This window comes from Sinohyriopsis cumingii, chromosome 3 (genome assembly GCF_028554795.1).
Source record: "Sinohyriopsis cumingii isolate HCF-2022 chromosome 3, ASM2855479v2, whole genome shotgun sequence".
Taxonomy (NCBI): Eukaryota; Metazoa; Mollusca; class Bivalvia; order Unionida; family Unionidae; genus Sinohyriopsis; species Sinohyriopsis cumingii.
In genome coordinates this window covers 126,166,171-126,185,078 of record NC_142963.1, presented here as the reverse complement: position 1 = coordinate 126,185,078, position 18,908 = coordinate 126,166,171, and the positions used below count along the sequence as shown (strand labels likewise).

The following is an 18,908-nucleotide window of genomic DNA, read 5'->3' as shown; positions in this document are numbered from 1 at the left end:
TCAAGTCAGCAAATATTTAATCATTATATTTCAACTAAATTTGGTATGCAGTTTGCTATTGATGAGCTCTTGGTTGAGTTTATCACCATTCTACTTTATAGTATTCCACAGTTAAAGTCACTGGTTTTCAGAGCAACCTACTGTAGTGTTCACACACAAACATGTAATTATTATTAAGGGATTTCAACCAAGTTCTGCATGCAGCTTGATATTGATGAAGCCATGATGAGTTTGTTTGTTCAGACTTTTTAACTTAGATTGTTCATCCCATCCACTTTTATTTCCTGACAATAAGTTCTATATTTATGTCATGGTGTATCCTGTGTAAGTCACTTTACTAGAGTTACCTTGGTATTAAATAGCCCATGTGTGTCGCTTTGCTGTAAAACACGAAACATTTACAATGTCAACCGGATAAAGTAGAGATTTTGATATAATTCTTTTTCTGAGACTGATTATCAGCATTTACATTATTATTTATCAGAAATGCCAGTCTACTATCAACTTTCATTTCAGCATAATAATCATCTTAACTATTAGTAGATTTTAACCAAATATGGAATGCAGATATTAATGAGATATAAGGTGGGCTTCATTATTAGCATTCTACATCATTCTTCAGAGTTATGGCCATTATTTTCAGCCCCAGTAACTTTTGCTGAAGGACAATAACTCCCATTTTTATTATTAGGTTTGAAACATTTAATATTCAGCGTGATTCTGGCAAGACCTTATATATGTTTTATTGTTATGGTTGCTGAGTTAAATTTTCAACATATTGCATCTTTTTTTAAGGCCCCTTATTGTTGCACACATTGTTTTTTCCTATCCGCATCATACATATACTAATTTTAAATAGATTTCTGTCTATATTTTTGCACATTTATATTGGCTTATTTCTTCAAACACTTCAAATAAGTATTGCAAATTCCTGAAGCATAAAGCCAGCGATTTATTTTACACGCTTGTGACAAAGAAAATCGTTTATGCTGACAGATAAATTGCTGTATTTATATCTAGTTCATTTGAATCGCAGTTTTAAAGATTACACAAAGTCTGTTTGATAAGCAAATATACTGACCAGGAAAGAAAGGTTCGACAAACTTAGTTTTTAGGCATGCATACATGTACATACAAACACGTATCTGCCATTTCTCAAATTGTTTGTGGATAATTTGCTCTAATTATCTCGTTTATAAATTTAGTATTTATGTTATGTACTGATGCAGATAACGAGCATAAACTTTTTTCTCCAATCTTTTTTTACGTGATTTTCAAAAAAAATTAAGGTGTTGCTAAAATTTGAACTTTGAGAATATCAGCTTTAACATGAAATGCAATTTTATCAGCTTTTATTTGAAAGGCAATTCTTCAATCATGCGGGAAAAAGTATATTTATTCAGCCATTTTAATCAATTGGTTGGTTGCTATCTACTTGTAAACATATTTATTTGGATCTGGGTCTAGGATATAGTTGGTATTTCCCATGGAAAACCTGTTGCGTCTTATGTTTACCACATTTTTTATCATAATTTTAGTAACAGATTGTATATGTTCACACCTTAGAATTTTCTAGAAACGAACTGGCTCAATTGTTTTGTCAGTTATATATATATATATATATATATATATATATATATATATATATATATATATATATATATATATATATATATATATATATATATATATATATATATATAAAATCTTGTTTACTTGAAAATTATTAACATATGAAGCAGAATTATTTGTATTGTTGTGTTCAGTTGTTGATCTGGATGGAATTATTTATTGAAAATATTATTCACCGGAAATACAAAGTGCGCATATGTAGTATTCTTGGAGTTGAACATTATTTGAAAATTAGAGTGATTCCAGACAAGAACATCTAGGATTAAATTATTTTCATTCATAAAAGACTGATGGTTTATCTCCAGATAACAGGCTACTGCCAGATTTGAAGCCTTTTAGAACACCAATGGAATGTGTGTGTGTGTGTGTGTGTGTGTGTGTGTGTGTGTGTGTGTGTGTGTGAAGTGATTTAGATTTTTAACATAGCTTTAACAATTTTCCAGTCACATCGCTACGATGTCTACAGTGGGGCAGGTTAAAGTGATGTCTAGCCCTGGGGCATCATGCCTCAGACATGTAGCATGATGTCCCACCCAGTCACATTATCCTTACACAAGCCCGACCAGCCCTAACATTAACCTTTTTCATATAAATCGACGTTGTTTCTAACCCACGACCTCCCGCATAAGGGGCGAACGCTCTAACCACTTGGCCACCGGAGCGTTACCCACTTGAATTTAATTAGACCTTTATTAATTAGGACTGGTGTTAGACCTTTATAGACTATTTGGGATTTAATTAAAAATACTTTAGGGTCTCTTTGAAAGTTAATTTTGTATTATAAGGAAATGAGTTGTTTGTTAAATATTCAAAACTTGTTTGTTTTCGTTCTTTTCTGTTGCTTAGCTTAAGATCATAGTCAGAATAGAAATTTCATAGGTTGTGCTCTTCTAAAAAAAAAAGGTGATAAAAACTATGATAGCCTAAGATATCTTATATCAATTGAAGAATTCAAGAACTATGTCCACAGTGACATCAAAACCTACCATGATAAGCGTTGAAACTTTAGAAAATGATGCTCGTACAGCTGACGAATATTCCTTGACTCACATAGTTTATTTTGTCAGTAATTCTTCCACTCAACATTTTATTGCTAAAATGCCATTTCAGAGTTAAACAAGCACTTCCAAATGTCAATCTGGCAAAAAAAATATTTGGAATGATAAGACTGATCACAAATCCTTATCTCTTCCTACTTGCCCCTTTTGCTTGGAGAATGGCATGCTATTTCTGATAGCTACAGGTTGAAAATTAAACTACAGAATTAAGACAGACCTATTCCAAGTGCCCTTATTTCTAAGAGGTCAAAGTCACGATTATGTATTGAAAGCAATACATTGTTGTGTCAATGCAATCCCAGTCGGATATTATTAAGGAGAAATATGAACCATTCACGCATTAAGGTGCTGTATCACTCAATAATTATCCTGCTAATCCTGTCCCTAGTAAATCTTTAAGGGACACATGAGATTCTCAGAGTATTTTATTATCATATACCTTGCATTTTTCTCAGAAGTCTTTTCCAATGAAAGTGTTTTCATCATGGCAGTACAGTGTACTTCTGTTAATGTTTATCTTCATTGTGTAAATTTGTCATCAGACTTAGTCTCAGGACCCGAGGTTATCGGAACAGTAACGTTTGTACCCAGGATATTCATTTATTACTAGGCAATGGCCTAGCTGGAAAGAAAAAGATTGTGGTTAATCCGTCTGTAACTAACATCGCTTGTTTAGATCAGAAAAGTCGATAACATTGAAAATGAAGTCCCTGATGTATACCCAGTTCGTGCGGTTAATAGAGTTATTATGAAGAAAGTTCTTGATGAGTGATGTTGATCAGGAAAGTATTCATTTAGCTAGCACATTTATTGGTCAGAATTTTGATGAGGTTACTTTTATTCCCGGTATGGATCAATTGAATGATTCTGATCACATTAATCCTTTCTTTACTACTCATTCACTTTAACAGGGTGACAAACGACGTTTGTGTTCTAAGAGGAACAACATCCAGAAATCTCCTGTTTTTTTCAGAGGTGAATTAGGAAAACCTAAGCAACAGAAGTATTTGTTTGTTATTTTGTTAAAAATTGAGTCCTCATGAGAAAATGGAGAACTGAAGTACCCGCTGGTGACGAGTGGACAGTGAGCAATAAAACTGTTGTTCCAAAGTCGTATAGACAGGAATGTATTGTCCGAAAATCCAAAGAGATGCTAGACTGTGCCGGTCCCTTACCTAAGACCAAGTCAGGCAACCAATACTTTTGATCGTAATGTGTGAGTAAAAAAGATTCCTAGAGCCAATTCCTTTGAGAAATATTAAAACTAAAACAATAGTAAAAAGCTTCGATAATTGTTTGTGTGCATAATTTTGCCTTCCTAAATCTGTCCAGTTCGATCAGGTGTCAAACTTTTATGTCTGAACTTTTTCAGCAAGTAATGCATGAATTAGGCATCTAGCAATTTAAGCCTTCTGTCTATCATCCTGAAGCCAAGGGGTTTTATAAAGATATCATCAAAACTTTGAAAAATACGATTCGGTCATACTGTTTTTATACCGGAAAAGACTGGGGTGACAGTATTGATTTATTGTTGTTTGCTGTTAATGAATCAGTTCAAGAATTTTTAGGATTTAATCTCTTCGAACTAATTTTGAACACACTGTCAATGGACAACTGAAGTTATTAAAAGAGAAACTTCTTTCAAATGAAGATATGGAAATGAATCTTCTTGACTATGTTTCTAATTTCAAAACTGAAGTTCTCAAAGGTTTAAGTTTCAAGAACTAATCTTCGCTCTATTCAGTTAACATTAAATTAACGTATGACATAATACAAAAGAAAGGAGTTTTTAGCCTGGTGAAGAGGTTCTGCCACTTTTCCCCTTTCCTCACAATCCACTTTAGTCTAAGTACTGTGGTACTTACACAGTTGAAAAGAAAGTAAGTAATTTAATACTCGTGGGAGTCGAAAGGAAAAAGAACTTTGCCAAATAAATATTTTAAATGCGTATGTTGATAGAGATAACCAGGGAAATCATGCAGTCAGTATAGTATCAGTCTAACACAGTGAGGATTTAAGTGATGGTATGAAATCGGAATGTAGTGACTTTGGTGTCACCAATCATCGGTATTCAGAAATATTGAATAATCTGGAACTGAAACATTCACATCTTCAACAGCAATAACGATTGAACTATAACAGCTCTTATTTGAAAACGAACACTTGTTTCCATATGTTTCTACAGGAACAAATAGATTCTACCATGCACTGAAGTTGTAGATTCCACTTCTGTGAAACATAATCCTTACTGGATGATTCCTCTCAAACAGGAAAAAATAAATTCAGCATTTGCTGGAGAATTATTTCATATAATCGACTAAAAGTGACTAGAGTTCATGATGTATTCTTGTGCCGATACCAGGAAAAAAACGAATATAAAAAAGTGGACAGTGTGACCAAAACCAATTTTATTTACAATGCAAAGAATCGATGACTGCAGTAAAAAAATTGGAAATGCAAAATATGCCACGAAGTTTGATTTTTCTAAAGGAATCTGGCAATTCGACTGACTGAATGGGAAAAGGAAATTTCGGCATTCGTAATGTCGTTTGGGATGAAAGGTTCGCCTTGTAATTTTCAATGTCGATTGAACATGTTTACATCAGATGAAGATAATTGTGAAACTCACATCGATTACGTCATCATATACAAGACACATGGAAAGATCACCAAGAGACAGGTTTAATATTATATATAACTACTCTTAGGTCCTAAACTGAGTAACAGAAAAAGTGAAATCCATTAATTTTGGTAATATTCAAGAAATAATTTATTTGCCTAGAATACAACGTAAAAATTTAAAAATAACATATTGTATTGTGAACTAAATCCCATTTACTCCTAAACGTTCTATCACGAATCCAAATGTATAAAGTTCTTCATGAATTCCAGAGGTGATCCACGTTCTTGGCATGTCTTTTCAACCAGGCTGAATTCTTGTCACTAACAGTAAATTTGAATTTGTATGTCATATATGATGCTGCCGAATACATCAAAACTTTCTGTCAAAGCAGAAGTTGTGGACTTGGATCAATTGGATTGTAAAACAAAAGTCATTTGAAACCTGGCTGTATTTACCATTATTGACATAAAAATAACTGTGTCTACTGCAACACTAGTTTGTGATAATGTAACATCCATAAACTGAAAAGATAATGTCACATCATCCAAAAATTGCTGTACGGGAGGTTAGGGGTACATGAATTAAGCACCAACAAGACATGACGATCAGTTAAACAAAATGAATCAACAAGACACATTCCCCTGATGAATTAGAAAGGTAACGAAACCGGTCAGGGGAAGGGGGTGACTAGACACGTTTGCAGATGGGAGGGAACGCCTCCACATTCATTCACATAGTACCTTCTCTGAGTTTTAACTTCATTGGCAACAAAGGCGACCCTCTACGGGATACTAATATCATATATCCCAAATCTTTAGAAAGACCGACGAACCTGAAAAATGTGTTGTCATTCTCTGTTGCAGATTTGCTGTTGCTAAAGTTCAAGCATTGTCCTTCAGCTCTTCACCGGTTATCTTTTGAACTTTGAATTTTGAGAAGAAAAAATATTTCACATTAGAAACAATACATCTCTCCCTCTGCGCCAAGATAACTCGCAAAACCCTCTTATAATAGAGGGTTATGTAAACACCAAAATTATTGACCTTTTTTTTCTTGAACGTGAAGAAAATAGCGGTCATGGATGGTATATGAACGTTTGATATATCGCTCATTTTACCATCCAAATTACTAATTTCATGAAAAACAATTGGTTTAGAGTAATCCTTATCTATGGTATTTGATTAGGGAGAAGCGAGTTCCAAAGTTATGAACATAAAATTACCAAAACAGCACCCAAGGACTTGCTCGAGGATGAGTAATACTTGCAACTGAATCAAGACATCAATATGTTACTAATAGAACTTTAAAACAAAATCAAATGTTTAGTTAGATTGTCGTTGTTTCATTAATTATAAATATTGGTTACTTTTTTGAAACAAAGGAAATTTTGTTTCGTTTTCATTCAGATATGACACTGGTATATATCGACATTCACGTACAAAATGCTCTTTCGTAGCACAAAATATTTTTGAAGATATACGAGATACATGTTGAAACTTCCTAATGTTATGCTTTTTTTACGATCTTTCACATGTTTGTTATCTTGAAAATAAAGGTAATTTGTACAGAAAAGATAACAACTTCATTTGCAAAACAGCATCGTATTGAAAATTAATCCAAACACGACAATACAACTAGCATTAAACCATTAAACTATCCCACCCCGAACCTTCGTCTTCTGATTGTCACTGTCCAGCCTCTATATTTTAAAATTATTAATTTACAATATGTCGACTTTCTACCTCAAAGTTTGTAACACTTAAGTGGCAGATATTTTCAGTAAAGTTCAATGATCAAATTTTATTTTCCAGGTCTCTGAAAATTTTTTCCTGGATACTAATAAATGATAATTGTTGTCGCAGATAGCATTTACCTTTTTAATTACGGATTAGGCTGCAATGTACTTTGTTCTGCAGGTCTGATAACTATTTCTACAATAAAATTAACAAATATACTGTAATGGCACATTTTATGCCTGCCCTCTGTTTAATAGTCCTCTTTTGCAGATTACTGAAATTCATGTGTGAAAACCATTTTCCTTCTTTCAGTCAGGGACCTTGACTTATGACATTTTGACCCCAAAATAAATAGGCTACTTCCTTACTTAATTGCAAGCCGTCGTCAAAGTTGAGGCATGATGTCACTGTACAGAAACCATTTTTATTATTTGATCCCCAATCAATTGGTTTCTTCCTTAGTTAAGTTAATGTCATCCAAAGTTTGATTGAGGTATGTGGTTTAGAATTAATGACGTTAAGCAGAAATCATTTTATTATTTCTGTCAGTGTCCAACGTTTGACCTTTTGCCCCAAACTGGTTCTACTACATCTCATGTACAAACCATATCCATAGTTTGGTAACTGTAGTTGATTGAGAACCCATGCTATTGAATGAAAACTATTATTTTCCTTTTAGATATAGTGAACTTGGCCTTTTATTTTTTTAAATCCAAGATTGATATAGTTCTTCGTCATCCCAAGTGCAAGATAGCGACACAATTTGGGAACTGCTGATGGTGGAGAACATGTTATTATGCAGAAACTAGTTTTCTTCTTTCTGTCAAATTTTCTTTGACCTGAATTAAATAGGGTTCTTCCTTGCTTTAAGTGCTAGCTGTAAACGAAAAGGTTATTAAATGGTGGACAATTTGGGGTATTGTGTAGAAATTAAATTGTTAACAAAAAGATGGACGAATGAAGAGCATCATAACGTAATATTTTAGCCTTCTATGGTGTATGATATTGATGTTATCATTCCAGGAGATAAGCTTTAACACATCAGTTGTCGTATGCTTTGTGGCTATTGAGTGATTAAACAGTTGGAGAAGAAAAAAAACAATGGACAAATAATTGTTTAGGATAATTAAAAGCACTATATTTCTAATAGCTGACGTGACACATTAGCAACCAAACATGTGACAGAATCAAGACGTCAAATCTTTTGATCGGTAAACTAGCTCTAAAGCCAGAATACTTTTAATAACATGATACGAATTGTTTCGAGGAAACTAAAACAAATCAAGCGCATTTTCGCTTAGAAATATATTCTTAATCATGACATAAAACTTCTGATTCCTACACATATTTTCAACTGTTCAGTAACAGTATGGGTCTAGGACCTGGGTCACAAATGTGTTGTCTATGTACATTAGCATAAAACTCTCTATGCAATTTTTGAACCTGGAAACGTAACATAAACCAGTTTATATAAATGGTCTTGAGTGAGGTATGATAAATTGTACCCTGCTTAAAAAATTTGCAAACAAAAGTTTCTGTAATGCCCCATTTATCCACTTTTAATGCGGTCTCAAACATAGCCGTACTAGTTTATGCTTTTTTTATAGGAGAACCAAGCGATGGTGTGATATAATTCCTTCCTCCATATACCATCTTAAAATTAATTTGCATGAAATATGCAATACAAACTCAAAACGTTCAGGCATTACTGTACTACTGTAATATTTTGTTGCCAGTGATTTGTTTAGCATTAGGAGAAAGTAAATATTTCTCCATTCTGACATAAATTAACCAAATATGATGACAGCTGCCCTTAATTATTCCGCTTAAAGAAAAATAAAATATTTACACCATTGTTTCTGTTGTTATGTATATTTAATTTGTATTGTTTGTTGACATTTTTGATGATTATATATTATAAACATCTGTATTATGTATCTGACCTTTGTTTAAAATCAAATTATGGTGTACCTGACCAGTGACATTTATTTTGTAAGCAACATAGCTACATTTTATTTTGATTTAATTTTGAAATTATTAAAGTAGTAAATATGTTTATTTCAATTTAAGTTAAAGTTACAGTATTGATTCTGACCTTAGAAACCTCCAGAATTGAAAATTTCTGTTAAGTTTAGTTATATTGTAAAAATAGCTTTCAAAGTATTTCAGAAAACGGTAATCGCAGCCTAGGTCAAGTAAAGGGCTATATATCTTGTTTATCTAAGAATTATTCATTCTTACCTTAACATCTGAAGTAGAATCAATATTTTTGTTTTGTTCAATTAATTTTTTTATTCAAAACATTATTAGCTAGAATAGAAAGTGCTCAATAATTTTCTTGAACTAAAACATTAATTTGGAATTTTGGTGGATTCAGACAAGGAAATTTCGATTATATTATTGTGATACATCAAAAGGCAAATAAACGCATCACCACATTCCAGGCAATTGGAACATTTGCACATTCGAGACTACAGGCACATCAACACATTCAATATTGGCACTTATTCGGAAAACCAGTGGAATTCAATTCGAGCTTTATAGATTTGGCCCTGTGATAGAACTTTTAGGACAATTAGGACTTAATTCACAATACTTTAATATCTTGATAACTATTCACCTTGTAATCTAGTTAATTAAATTATTGGGTATGTGAGAAAGCTTGCCAGTAGCTTCTCGTGGGTCGGTGGTCCGGGGTTTTCCTGGGTTCTTCCTCCACCATTAATACTGGCCGCCATGCATAGCCTATCGTGTGCTGAAAAATGGCGTTAAACTCCACAACAACAACAATAATTAAATTATTTGTTGAATTTTACAAAACGTGTTGGTTTTCGATCTTGTCTGAGAATTAGTTTAAGGCCACAGAGTCGTTACACTGCCAATATAATTTCTTGGTAGATCTTACCTTTTGATCTCACCTCCATCAAAGGTTCAAAACTCATCTTGGATCACCGTTGAGCTCTGTATTACTTACAACACCTTAAAAACCCAATGACTTTGGCTTTAAGCTCTCCAAATTACATCAACATGTACATCAATTAACAGCTTCTTGTGTAGATATGTTAGATATCATTTAACAGTAATAAATTTGACTACATAGCGCGAACCATAACACCGTTTCGTTCCAATGATGGAACAGTTCCATTCCCCAGTAAACTGGCTCTGAGAAGTTTTTATCATTGGTGGATACAACACATAAACATGCCGTACTTTTCTTTTTTCAATTCGTTGATTTGAATAAAAAAAATGTATTTGCATTCGATCACATTAAAGAGGAATTCTTGTCTTACCACCAGTAGCATCATGTTCATTCACAACGAATATTTGAAGTTATTGATGGTCATACACGTGAAACAAATTCAGCCAGTTTTTCAGCTCTGGACTAGAGGTGTAGATGTGCACAAATATTTCAGAATTTGGAGCGATCACCCAAGAGCCAAATCGAAGGTTTGAATGTATATTTGAAGGTTCTTGGGCCAAGTATTATTTAGGAAATTATCAGAATGTGCAGGAAACTAGCCAGAACACTGTTCCATGCCATGTTCAAGCTGACATGCCAACAAATACAGTATATTATACAATCTGACAAGGGAGGAAACGTGCCAGAACACTGTTCTATGCAGTGTTCAAGCTGACATGCCAACAAATACAGAAAATAAAGTCAGGTGCTACTTATATTGTCACATTCGCAAACATGTATGTATTAATTCTGTTCAAAATCTTTAGGACCTTGCCAACCAATTCTTGCTTGTTGACAGTAAATTTGGTTGAAACATGCAAGTTCCACCAAAGAATTTCCCAGTAAGCTTCCTCTTTTGTTAAATTGTAGTCTCACCCTTCCACCACCAATCATTCCAGCGATTTTATAGTTGGTAAAACAAGCTAACTGTTTTTATTTTACAGATGCAGCTCACACTCTAAATGGACTTTGTTTATTTGTCTACGACCCAAATCCGTTCCGATACGTGTCGATGATGACTGCTACTCAACATTACGGGATGGTCACCGGTGTAGTAAAGTGGTAAACTATATCGAATGTGTCTGATTTTAAAAATGGTTAATAAGGACATATTTCGTCATGAATTATGGATTGTTGGGAGTTTTGTAAGGTCCCAAATTTATGTCATTATATACCTTCCTTAGGCCGCTCCTTTCAACAACAACACAAATACTTTTTCTTATATCTTCAGATCCCGGAAATTTGAAAATATAATTAAATTAATTTTAAAATCTGATACGATAGACAATTTCATATAATGTAAACATTACTTAGAGTAGGCCAATTAAACGTATAGTTAAGGATGTAAGCGGTAAGACACATCAGTCTAAAATTAGATTCTAATCAGGGAACAATATATTAGAGCGAAAATTGTTTTAAACAAACAGTCAGATCATCTAGGAAGTCTCCGTTAACACCTTGAAACATTTTATTACACAATAATCGGCCTTGGAGATCTGTATATCTGACAACAGCAATGCAGGGAATAAAATGTGTTGTGGTTGGCGATGGGTAAGTTCTTATCAAGTCCCTTACAGGATCTGAAAAACTTGTGTAGAATCGAAGGGTAGAGATTTTATAATTAACTTCAATATCATAAGAACAAGCGACAGAAAAAGCTATATACTAATCTTTTATATAATTATGTAATAGAACTTGCAGGGGAAGAGATCTATGAACCAAATGGCTGGTGCAGATTTAATGTTTGATAATAATCCATGAGAAAATAAATGAATTTACCATATCAAGCTTTCAATAATGATCACTTGAATATCCATTTGTATTCATCATCATCAACATTCAATATTGTAAGCAATATTTTTTTACCTTCCAGACCAACTGTATAATGTTTAATTTAATTATGTACACAATTTTTTACTTTCCATTTTTGAAAACTAGGATTAAAAATGTTGACGTTAAGGTTTAGCAATGACAACGAATTGTTAACTGTTCAATATTTTTTATGTACATGTAGCATTATACATTGGAGAGGATCTATCACTTGACCGTTCAACCCATCAGGAAATCAAACGTTATTAAGGACAATAGTAACATATATACTTTTTGAATTTCCTGGATACATACAGCACTGTGCAGAGATTGTTAAATAACTTTTGCATGGTTTCTAAAACATCCCATAAATTAGGAGCAAGAAAAATATAAAATTCAGCTTGTCATATATCTATGGAGCACTAGATGATGTGAGGAAATATTTATGTTTGACCTTTAGACAAGTGCTCTGTGTACATTTTCTGAGTATTATCTGTCTTTTATCTGTACAATTAACTGAACGTTAAGCTAATAATGTTAAAAAAAAATGTATTAAAACTGTTAAATGATTTATTAATAACGTTAAATGATTTATTAATAATGTTAAACAATTTCAAGTGTTTTATTTTTTAGTTTACATACTGGAGACTTCACAAAGGCAGGTCTACACTCTATTAGGAGTAATCAGTACAAAGTACATCGACCCTGATCTTCCAGTTCATTATGCAGTGGCAGATCAGGGTCTTAGTGGTTTACATTGGACTTGACCTATATTGAGTATATATTGTAATTGTACATTACCTGGGTAATTCAGGAAGTAAAAAGTCCATTGATACTCAAGTACAGATAATCTGTCACGGTATCAAACTTCCGTAATCTTGTTTTAAGATTAATTATATAAATATGTATACTCTTCAACTGTGCATTTTTTTTAAAAGTGATTGGGGAACATGTTATGTACCTTTGTCCCCCTATAATGATAAATATTTGTCAGGTAGCTAAATTGTAGGCAGACACTGACAGTTTGGGATTAAAGAATGTCAAGTGATTCGTTTAAGGTATAACACTGTCTATTGATGGGAACGTTGTGCTGCCCTACAACATCTCATCGGCATGTGCAATAAACCAGGTGTAAAGTCACCAAACGTTGTAGAAGCTATGGCATCCACAAGCAGTAGGGGTTAGCTGTGCTGTACTATCGAATCTAATCCAGTTATCTTAGGATTTACCACTTAATCTATCCCTGTGGTTTCATTTTATTTTCGTGGTTATCAGGTTTAATGAATTGGGGCTTTCTGAATCACATGTACCTCAGTTTTTCCTCGGTCTTAGGTTCATTGTTTGGAGCATTCACAAAATGATTCAGAAATGATTATGAAAAAATCACAGAATACCTTCTTACTACATATACTCCACATGGAGCGTGAAAACAAGATTGGTTACTTTTATTGTCTGAGAAATGTCTACATTTCTAGAATTTTTCCAACAGCAATAAAAGCAAAAGTACATAGGGAAAATATAGGGTAAAACATATCTTTATTCACACGCCCATACACACAGACGCTAGTAAGAATCTTTGCACTAAAGTAAAAACTCTTGAAGAACAAATCCTACTTTTTGAGATAACCTCTTTCCCAACACAATATGATCTCAATACAGTCGGTATCGCAGTAGAGAGAATGATAAATTTATCTTACAAAATAAATCCATGTATTAATAAGCTGGTCGTTGAAAACGACAGGTAGTCTCCCAAAACATATGTCTTTCAAATGTGGCTTTAATGTGTATAAATTATCTTGCATTATAAGAGCTACTACAAAATAATGATTTATTCAAGCTTTATAAATAATAAATTATATTAGCACATGGACAACTGTGCTTGTAATCAGTATAACTCTGATAAAAATATACGTCATTGGATGTCTTTTGGTATGTAAATTGCCAATTATGCATGTCCCTCAAAGGTTAAAAATGTTAACCATCAGTTTTGTTGGACTTATTATCATTTATCATTAATATTATATCTTCATTACAGCAGATTTCTTTAACTAGACAACACTAGCTGAAGAACCATTCAACGTATTATAATGTAATATGATATGTACACGTGTTTGAGTGAGTGTTTTTTCAACTCCATTTTGGACAGAGCTATGACCATGGAATTTTGCTTGTAATCAGCATATTCGGAAGCAATTTGGAATTGATATTGTCTTGTAGACTTCATGTGCCAGCTGTGGAGTTTGTCTTCTTTAAAAGAGCTATAACCCCTAATTCCTTGTCCTCCTGACATAGCTAAAGCAGGCTTTCTTATATTTCATATTGTACAACATTCTACAGTTCTATTTCTTGTTGAAAATTCCTAGAAAATATATGATAACATCTCTAGTGCATTGTAACATAAAGAAAAGAAATTTTAAAGAGTTTTCACAATCAAATACAAAAATACAATTTTCAACAGAACTGATGTCAAAATCACACCAATATTAATAGATTATGAAACAACTAGGCACTCTTAACGTTTTCTTTCCCCACTACAGTTTCAGTTGGTGGATTATGCATCATCTCAGCAACTCAAGGGAGTGATATCAGGCTCACATGGGCCTCTTGTTTAACAGTCTGTCCCACGTATTTTGAAAAACAGCAGGGAACATAGTATCTGCAATTCCATCAGTCTGTTCATCACTCTTTCCTTTAACTTTCAAGTTGCTTGAGATTAAGAGATGAAATTTGGTATAATGTGTACTTACACATCATCACCGGAAGGCGTATCATATATGACTTTTGGGTCCTATCTACAAGGTCACAGTCCCTCTTCTTTTTTATGTTTTCCACCACACTTTGCCTTCCATTCTATATCTTTACAGCTGTTTGTATGTATTGCTATAGCGTGTTGCATACTATATTCAGAGTGATGTCCTCCATGTTAAGGTCATAGCTCAGTATTTCATGTTTCCATTAAGCTTACTCATCAAGAAGTACCTTCAAGTTGTTTCATCTAAGACCTGAATCTTGGCATTCATGTGCATTATAACTAGAAGGTTCGTCTCCACATTGGTGGTATTCATGGGCTATATCACAGATCGGTATTGTTTTGGGGTTTTTTTCCCATCCCACTTTCTTTTCATTCAATAACTTCAGAGTTTATTCAGATTTAGTGATGCTGCTTGATATGGTAACCCGACAAAAGCGCGCAAGACAAATGCGCGCCGACATAAGCGCGCAGTGACAAATGCGCGCAGGACACAAGCGCGCAGACATAAGCGCGCCTAAGAACGTTTGTACAAATGTTCTTGTAATATAATGCATTAAATCGATAAAACATAAATTGCTTAAAAAGAATGTTGGTTATTTACTTAGAATGTTTATTACTCTATACACGGCGGGCGCCCTATACACACTTGTAGTGAAATGCTAACAAACCTATTATTGACTTATTAAAATACTGAAGAAATTAAAGGAGAATAATGTGCAAAACTAGCCTGATTTATGTACAAATCATAAGTAGAAATGTTAGATGTTAACATTGTGAGCTATTCCTCGCAAGTAATCTTTTAACAGTACTGTTCCATATGTTGGGACCAAAGCCTGCATACGGCGTTAAGGCGAACGTACTTTGATTTAGATCCATCTGATTGTCTGATGCCCAAACGAAATCTCAAATTTCAATTTGTAGAGATCTTGTTCTTTCCACACAGTTAAATTGTATAGAAGACCGTACGATTTACTTGTGCGTATGGTCTCTTCTCAGTTAACATTTTTGTATTGTCTTCTCAGTTAATCTTTTCTTTATTGTCTTCTCAACCTTATCTTTGTATACATGCGCGCTTTTACCTTGTGCGTATTTGTCGGGTTGTTTATCATTGCGCGCAGTTGTCGGAGCGCTTTTGTTACGGCGCCGCTTGATATACATACATGTCGTTGTATGCAGATCTGTTGTGTGCCACATTGGGAATCGAATCTTCAGTGTGTTAGTGTCATGATGTTATGTAATGAATTTCTAATACACTTTCCCTTACACTCAATAATTTTAAAACCATTTGAGCTAAAGGGATAAAATTTGGTTAACTATATATCATTACCATGGTTCCTCCACTGGGTTGTGAAAGTTTCAGTCCAGGAATCTTCCCTTGGAAAAAAAGTTCAGTCCCAGCCCTAAAACTGGAGGTACCAATAACAATGCTATTTTCCATGCAGTAATTCAAAACATTATGCCTGTTATGTTGTGTCATCATCATCATCATCATCATCATCAGATGTATTGTATTATTGTATTATAAACTGATGCAGTTGATAACATTTATCATAGCAATAATGACGTAATAACTATAACAATTCGCAATGCCTTTACCTGGTGATTCTTTAATTTTGTTTGGAGCTACTGTAGAAGGAATCAAAGAATAGATTACATTTTTTTCTGCATGATTTATTTCATTAGCTTAATTCCACCATTTTAAATCAATATCTTCTCCAAACAATTGGAATACGAAACAAATGACCATATTGCATTGAATTTTTCTATTTCATCTTTAAGAAACACAACATGCTGCATTTACTTTTTTCCTAAACAAGCTGTAACAAAGTTCTCCATAGCAGGGTTTGGATCAAAATCTTTAAGCCGTGGACCATGTGTTCATTGGGTTGACAGTGCGTGTTTCCGTCCACAGTTGCGACACAATGAGCATTATAATCCTTGGTGTCACTCTTTTTCCATCTTTGGGTGTATCCTATTCTATGATTCATTCCACTAATCTCTCGGTCTCTTTGGCGTTCTCTTTTCCTTTTCAAAACGAGATGCAGCTTCTAGTTTCTGTCGGCCTGCCAGACAAGAACCGTGCTTATCTGAAGCCTTACGCTTGACACCAACGTTGTTTAAATAAATCGTATAATAATGCCATCGAAAAAGTACACATATATTAACGTGAAAACAAGAGTATATATGAAAAATGACACCAAAAACTATATTCTTATCACGATTTACATGGGACTTCATATTCGTCCAACACATAAAAGAAGTTCCATACTCTTGGCATTATTTTTTTTTATAAAAGCAGTATATGATTAAATTAAGACTCCATGATTCTGAAATTTTGTGACCTCGCCATGACAGTCAGTCGACAAAAACTCGGACAGTTTGCTTGTGGCAGACAAATGAAATTTGCTAAGGCTATTTTGCATTATCATGTAGATAACCTGACAAGATTTGCAGGCCATGGAAGCAATTTGTTAATTTTGTTGAACTTATTTTGAAACTGTTTAGACTTGGACATTTAGGACAAAAATTGGTAGCAAAAGCTATTTAAGTTTGTCAAAAACATTTGGCATGAATATGCATAGGCATATGTCGATAACTTCTTTTACACTGTATGCCATTCTAGCAATGTTTCTACATTTTTAAAATATTGTTTTGACTGAGACTTAATTTAATGAGCAGTGTTTTACAAACACGTCTCTTTTTTTTGATCCAAGAATTTTACCCACTACCCCATCTTCTGCACAAATATAAAATTCGTCCAAATATTTGGAAATCTTAAGCTTTCTCATTTCATTTTATTCACCTGTTCTTCGTAATTTTTACTTTCTATCTATAAAGTATCCGAGTGACATTTGTAATGATGGGGGAGGGGGGCAGAGTGAAAGTGGTGGAGGGGTGGCAAGATACACGTTTTTGAGAGAGAGAGAGAGAGGAAGACACACACACACACACGCAGACAGAGAGTCGAGCGTGAATTCTCTGTACATTGTATGTAGGAGAGAATGACGTCATTTAAAACATAGTTATTATATATAGTGAATCTTTGTTAAATTCATGAGACATTAAGTTGGATGGGCTCCAGGACGCTGAGTGATCGAAGGCCCCCGCCTTTACGTCTTTACAAGTCACTGACATCTGACCACTGTCCACTTAGGTTCGAGTCTCAGGCTCTGCCAAAGTGGGCATGTGAGAAAGTTTCCGGTCGCTTACTGTGGGTTGGTGGTAATTCCCGGAGTTATTCTGGGTTCTTTCGTCATTAAATATTCTGGCCATCATGTTTAGCTTATCAAGTGCTAACAGATGTCGCTAAAAATAACATCAGCGTTTTAGCTCCTGAATATACATTTTTTCCAAACTTTGCTTTTCCAACAAATGTTCTTCCATTTAAGTCCCTACCGAGCAAAGTGGTGAGAGCAGTCATTTTGCAATGTACATGTGCTCTAGTTTCATATTGTTTTTCATATTTTGTTTTCATGAATAAGATATTTGCAACATTAATCTACACTAAACAGTTGTGAGAGTGTTGAAGTTTCAACAAAACAGCAATTTTACAGTATTGTATTCAGTCTGTGGTATATCAGCCATAATGTTATTACAGTCAGCCGATTGATAGATACCTTTTAGTTCTATAAAGAGGCGACTGATGTTTCAGTCAATATGGTAGTACCCCACTGTAAAGCTTCTGTCCGCGGCCTTTTCACATAAATACAGTATTTATGGTCATGGACCTTATTTATTTTCTTACATTTTATCAGTGCTTGTTTTACATCATTTCATATTAGTTCCAAGCCAATTGTAATGTGATTTCTTATCATTACCTGTTTTGTATGCACTGTTATGGCGTAGTCTTATCGAAACATTCCTCATAAAGCTCCCCCACTTAAAACAGTTTTGTAACAGTTTTATTGGAACGTCCCTAACTACTAGACTCCCCACTTATCTCATGAGTTTCATTTATGACTCCAATCTACCTTGCGATAAAGAGTTCGCAGTGTATTTGATATTGTGATAAAGAATAGTGTATTTGTCATATTTTTCCGCACCGATTCTGATTAAGTTAGTGAGAATTATCCCTACGTGATTGGATCGGAATGATAGATGAACATTTGTCAATGTTAAATACATGTAGTTAGTATCTATTGGGAAGTTTACATAATCATTTCATTTGGGTCCAAGCTTAATCTATATGAATGTGAGTAATTTTATCAATGATCCTTCTAAAGAACTTATCTTTAGATCGGGACGTGTTGTGTTTTGACCAGGTTATAGTCCAGACGGTGGACAGGTATCTACGCATGATATCGTGTTGTACATTGATTAAGATGGTAAGCAATGCAAA

At 33.9% G+C, this 18,908-nt stretch overlaps 1 protein-coding gene across 1 annotated transcript in view; it reads left to right on the top strand.

Moving 5' to 3' along the window:
• The first annotated feature begins 11,420 nt into the window (after positions 1-11,420).
• Positions 11,421-18,908, top strand: part of LOC149803795 (ras-related C3 botulinum toxin substrate 1-like) — a 55,661-nt gene continuing 48,173 nt past the window's right edge. The window contains exon 1 of the mRNA XM_089953596.1: positions 11,421-11,559. Within this exon, the coding sequence (XP_089809722.1) occupies positions 11,525-11,559 (35 nt within the window). The 5' untranslated portion in view covers positions 11,421-11,524. The remainder of the gene's footprint in view (positions 11,560-18,908) is intronic.